Source organism: Phaethon lepturus, unplaced genomic scaffold (assembly GCF_000687285.1).
Source record: "Phaethon lepturus isolate BGI_N335 unplaced genomic scaffold, ASM68728v1 scaffold15811, whole genome shotgun sequence".
Taxonomy (NCBI): domain Eukaryota; kingdom Metazoa; phylum Chordata; class Aves; order Phaethontiformes; family Phaethontidae; genus Phaethon; species Phaethon lepturus.
The window spans coordinates 5,447-11,297 of record NW_010517172.1 but is presented as its reverse complement, the minus strand read 5'-3'; the positions used below and the strand labels follow the sequence as shown (position 1 = coordinate 11,297).

At 63.5% G+C, this 5,851-nt stretch overlaps 1 protein-coding gene across 1 annotated transcript; it reads right to left on the bottom strand.

Moving 5' to 3' along the window:
* Positions 1 to 798: 798 nt before the first annotated feature.
* On the bottom strand, positions 799 to 5,592 carry LOC104627906 (antigen WC1.1-like; the record flags this gene model as incomplete). The annotated part of the gene is made up of 8 exons (XM_010296310.1): positions 5,280 to 5,592; positions 4,879 to 5,193; positions 4,303 to 4,617; positions 3,361 to 3,675; positions 2,504 to 2,641; positions 1,657 to 1,758; positions 1,157 to 1,240; positions 799 to 951 (listed from the first exon to the last, which is right to left on the bottom strand). Coding segments are annotated over exons 1-8 (1,735 nt in total), but the record flags the coding sequence as incomplete, so codon positions are not given.
* Positions 5,593 to 5,851: the final 259 nt, after the last annotated feature.

The window sequence follows — 5,851 nt, the reverse complement described above, 5'->3', positions numbered from 1 at the left end:
GGAATATTTCCCAGGAACCAGGGGCTCACACAGCCCCACAGCCTCATCCTCAGCCTGCTGTGCCCGAGATGTGCCCCTTCCCCACCGCCATGTCTTTGTGCTCTGCTCCCCCCGATCAGCCTCAGGGAGACACCCCGACACCCGGGCAGGCAAGCACTAGCTCTGGCTCAACCCCCCAAAGGCTTTTAATAAGAACAAGTACAGAGGCATGCGTAAAAACAGGGGAATAAAAATAGAGGAAAAGCCCGGCTGTTTCTGATGCCTGTGGGAGAAGGGAGACAGTTCCCTGGTGCTCACGGCTCTCCCAGCTGCACAGACCTCTCCTCCCTCCTGGCTGCCCCCAGCCCCACAGCAGGGCTGGGCTCTCCTGGCCCGGGGCTCTCGGACTGTCCTGCGCTGAGCTCTGGTGTCACAGCCTTTGCGTCCTCAGGGCGATGTGCCAGAGACACCTCTCCAGCATCGTCGTAGCCCGTGCTCTCTGGGGACAGGGACCAGGCATCTCCTTCAGCTCCAGGGGCCCCAGCACTTCTCTGGGAGCACAGGTTTGCCCCTGCAAGCAGCAAGGCAGGCCATTGCACGTTTTCCCCATGGGCTGCCCCTCCTGGGCTGTGCATCACCTTCCTCCCTTCTCCTCACCAGTCCCGAGATGTTCAGCTCCCTCTCCCATCCCCAGTCCCCCCAAAGAAAACTCCCGGGGCAGGTTCCCTCATCCCAGGAGGCTGGGCTCAGTACAGCAGTGATTTGTCCAGCACCAGGCATGGCACCCCAGGAACCGGCAGCACTACCCGTCCCTCTCACCTCCAGGTGCATCCCTGGGCCCTGCTCCTTTCTCTGGCACTCTGGGCAATTCCCAGTCTCCCTGCCCAGACATAGGATCCTCCTCAGGGTCAGAAGCCTCTCTGGCATCATCATAGCCATCTGCTGGGTCACCTCCAGGCAGGACAGGGACATCTGCAAGGAGAGGGGAGCTGGTGACACTGAGAAAATAACATCCTGCATAGCAGAGGACGGGAGGATGCACAGGGACATGGTGGTGCACAGGAGACGTCCCATGTCCTCCCCAAATCCGACGGTGACACTCAGTGACACCACTGCCCATCACATGTCTGCAGGGAGGAGAGATCAACCTCTTCAACCTCTTCCTGCTCCGCGTTACCTGGTGCTGATCCTGGACCATCCTCTTCCTCACTGTCCCTGGGGTAGGGCTGCAGCTTGGTGAGGGACCCCTCTGCATAGGGTCCTGGAGAGGGGTGCAGCGGGTGTTATGGGAGTGAACTCTGCTGACTGGGTTTATGGTCAGTTCTGCTGGGGACAGGGCACCCACAGAGCCAGGGCTGAGTGGCGAGGAGGGCTCAGGACTCACCCTGCTCCCCTGGGACAAGCCCTGTCTCAAAGGGACTCCCCGAGCTGCCCCAGGACAACACCTTCCCTCACCCCTCAGGTGTCACATAGTGTGCAGGGACCGGCAGAGTTTGTCCCCAGCTGGGACAGGCAGGACTGGTGGGGAGGAAGACTCTCTCCTGGGCCCAGGCCTTGGCTCCTTTCCCCACAGCCCCCATAGCCCCAGTGCTGCAGGGACCATGGGCCAGAGGGCACACAGGGTTCAGCCATGGGCAAGGACCAAGGGATTAGAGTTGCCCCCCATGAGGGACCCACCCCCACCCGTGCCGCTGAACCTCGCCTGCTTCTCCCACGCCGGGCTGTAACCGATCTCCTCATACACAGCCTCAGGGAAAGGCTCCCAAGCTCTCTCGGAGCCTGCGGACAGAAACAGGGCTGGCCCAGGGATGGGCAGAGAGGGGATGGGACCCCGCTCTGCCTCCCCAGCCCTGATCCCTTGGGTCACCCCAGGTTTGTCCCCACAGCACGAGCCCTGCTGCACTGCCCCGTCACTGCTGACGCCTCCTCAGTGAGGGCAATGTCCCCATGGAGATGGTCTGGGGCAGCGACACCCTCGCACTGCTCCTCAGAGATAGCCCTTGTGCCTCTCTGGCCCCTGGGTTGGGTCACTGGTGCTGAGCTTGGAGCTGCTCCTGCCTTTCCTCTACCCCCTGGAGCTGCCCCCTCTCTGCCCCATGGATCCATAGCACAGCCCATGCCCTGCCGGGGGGAGGTCAGGGTTGGACGGAGGAACAGCCTAGGGGCCTGAAACCCCAGGGATGGACCCTGCTGCCCCACGGTCCTCCTGGCATCTCCCCTGACCCAGAGACCCTTCCAGAGTGCTGCCAGTGGCATGGTCTCCTCTGCCTCCCCTTTGCTCCCATCTGCTCCAGCCCAGCTCTGCCATTTCTCTCCTTGCCCCATGCCTAACTCCCCCCATGTCTCTCTCTACCTCTTTCTGCTGGTGGCCCATGGTCAGGCAGTCAGTGGGGCAGCACATGGGACAGCAAGCAGCACACACTCTCGTCCTCCCAGCTCTGCCTGTACCACTCACTGACAGCCCACAGCACCCATGGCCTTGCCAGGAAGCATCTTCCCCCGGGACCATGGGGAAAGGACCCACCTCTGCGCCCAGCCCTGGTGCTTCGCACTTGCCCGGCCAGGAGGGCCAGGAGCAGGCAGAGAAGGGCTCCCAGGATGATGCAGATGATGACGGGCAAGGATACTCTCCCACTGCTGGTCGGATGGCCACGGGTGGGATCTGCATGGCAGGAACACAGAAAGGGCAGCACCAGGCCTGGGAGAGGTGGGGTGCCAGTCCTGACCCCCATTACAGCAGGGGAAGGGGACCCCAGGGGTGAGCGATGGGGAAGCTCCCAAGCTGCTGACCAAATGACAGCCCTCCCCAAGCACCCTCACCGCTACCCTCATGCCTATTCTTGGGAGGTTTACACCCCAGCAAGGAGCCCATTCCCTCCAGCTGTGGGTCACAGCTTGCCCCGAGAAGACCCGGCACTGGCAGAGAGGACAGGTTACCTGCTCGGGGGGTTGGTGCTGCTGTCCTGGGCGCAGCTGCAGGGGAGGAGGAGAGAAGGGCTGGGAGGGTGGGTGTGAGGGTACCAGAGAGCCTGCCCTCTGACACGCTCTGTATGTCTGTGTGTGTGTGTGTGTGTGCGTGTGTGTGTGCAGCCCTGACACATCCCACACAAACTGCCCCTCCCGTGGGGCCCTCCAGGGTGGCCAGCACAGAGCCCAGGGCCCTGCTCTGGGCCATGGGCAGGGTGGCACAGGCAGCCCGGGAGATGCTGGAGGACACCCAGCCCCACAGAAGCTGCTGCCCACTCGGCGCCAGGCTCCCATGCTCTGTAGGGATGGCCTTGCTCTCAGGAGCTCTGGAACCATGTTGGGACCCAACGGGGAAAACGCCTTCCCTGCCTCCTTGCCAACACCCCAGAGAGGGCTCCTAGCCCTGCCGCTCACCTGAGCAGCGCACGGCAGCATCCTCCTTATGCTGGCAGGCCCCGCTGTCCCCGGGCCGGGCCCAGCAGTCCTGCAGAGACGGCTCTGTCCCCCGGCAGTCCACCTGCTCCAGCCAGATGGGGCCCGTCCCCTCCCCAAATGCAGCCTCACCCAGGGCAGACACCGCAGGGCCACAGCCCAATTGCCTGCATGCCACCTCGGCGTCCTGCACGTCCCAGGTGTCATCACACACCGTCCCCCAGGAACCGTGGTGCCAGACCTCCACTCTGCCCGAGCACCCATTCTCGCCTCCCACGGCACGAATCTTCTCCCTGTCTGGGGAAGGCAGAGACCTCCCAGGGCACTGGGACAGCAGGCAGAGCCCTGCCAGGCGAGAGGGGCGTGCAGAGGAGCAGCTACCTGTGCAGCCTGTGGAGTCTGGGCACGTGGTCCCCAGGGCCGGGTGCATTTCTGGCCGTTGTCCTGCAGAAGGAAATGCTGCCCTGAAGGGCCTGCTGCAGGGGAGTTGCAGAGCAGAGTGTGGCCGAGCTCTACTCGCACGTCCCCACGCAACCTCACTCGCGGCAGCAGCTGAACCCTGGTCATTCAGGGGACACGCATGGCAATGTGGGGGACCCTGGCTGCTCACACCTCAAGGGACCCTGGCTCACAGGGCAGCAGGAGGGTGTCCATGGAGGGGACACTCCCCAGAGCCCTGGCTGGCCTCTTCAGAGGCCTTGCCTGGAGACACCTCTGCCTTGTCCAGGCAAAGCTGGGAGCCCGGCTGGCAACTGCTGGTGAACCTGTGTGGCTCTGAGAGATGGACTCCCATTTTTGCTACTAGCAACAGAAGCATCTTGCGCGGAAAGGAAACGCCTCTGCGGGCCCTGTCTCTGAGTTTGATTGTGCCAAGCAGGTAGCGGGAGCTGGGGGGATGCTGGTGCCTGGGTAGCTCAGAGTTACCAGTGCAGGTGATGTGGGTCTCGTCTCGCAGTTCATCGCATGACTGTGGGTCCCAGGGATCAGAGGGACATTGCCAGAAAGAGCTGTTTCTCTCCCCACACTCCACATGATCCAGCCAGGTGTGGCCAGACACCTTGCCATAGGGCAGGCGTCTTTCCAGGGTCCCCCCATCACCGCAGCCCAGCTCCTTGCATGCCAGCGACACCGTTTTGGGAGTCATTGAGTTGGAGCAAACACTCCCCCATGTGCCATTGTAGAAAACCTGCAGGTGCCCGGAGCAGCCGTCACTGTTCTTCAGCCTCAGGGCCACGAACTCTGTGAGGAAAGGCCCCAAAGGGGAACAAGCTGGCCCAGGGCTGTGGGAACAGGGATGCCCCTGACCGCCCAGGCCCCCAGTCAGGCAAAGGCACAGCCAGCAAGTCCCCCCTGCACCCATGGGCAAAGTCCCTGCTGGACATACAACCCTGCCCTCCCCAGTAACCCTCAGGGACAGCTGAGCTCAGGGACCCCGGGTGAGACTGAGGGGACCCGTGCATGGGTGTCTCCAGGACTCCCACCATAGCTCCCAGCACAGACCTGAGCAGACAACTCCTGCATCCTCTTTGTGCCTGCAGTCGTGCTGCCCCCAGGACCCCGCCGGGCAGTCCCAGAGGGCAGCTTCGGCCCCAGAGCAGTTCACGCTGTCCAGCCAGATCTGACCAGAGCCTTGCCCAAAGCGAGCGCAGCCAACCGCCTCCAGGGCCCCTCCGCAGCCCAGCTGGTGGCAAACAACGGCAGCATCAGGCAGGTCCCAGCCATCGTCACAGACGGTCCCCCAGCTGCCCTGGTAGTAGATCTCCACTCTCCCAGCACAGCGCCCAGGCCCATCCATCAGCCGGACCCGCCGGCTCCCTGCAGCAGGAAGAACCCCCAGCTGCCCTCCGGGGCTGGCTGCCCGCCCAGCCCAGAGCCTGGGGGGCCTGTGCAGTACCACTCACCCTGACAAACGACCCCCACGTCCTCCGCAATCCTTGCCGCCAGCGCACTCTCAGGCAGGGAGGTTTTGCAGAGGGTCAGGTTGGCCTCATGCCCCGTGCACCGGACTCCTTGCAGCCCCACGGGCCCCAGCCCTCTCCGAGACTTTGGGGGGTTGTAGGCTGTTTCTGCCCCTCCGCACCGCAGCTGCCGGCACACCACACTGGCCTCCCGCACGTCCCACCGGTTATCCAGGACTCTGCCCCACATCCCGTGCTGGAAGATCTCCACTCGCCCGTCGCACCGGCTCCCTCCACCCACCAGTCGCAGGGACATGGAACCAACTGGACCTGGGGAGAGCAGCCATGCACCAGCCCTCGGAGGCACCAGAAACCCGCAGTGCCTCTCCCGGCTCTGGAACCCTCACGACACCCTGGAGCTCACCCGCCTGCCCCCAGCCCTCTGCAGTGAGCTCGTGGGGCAGGTTCCCACAGGATCTCTTTCCCAATCCCTGGGCAGAGATGCCTGACCCCGATCGGTCCTCAGCTCTCCCACATCACAGTGGTCAGTCTGAGCAGATAAAGCTCTCCACATC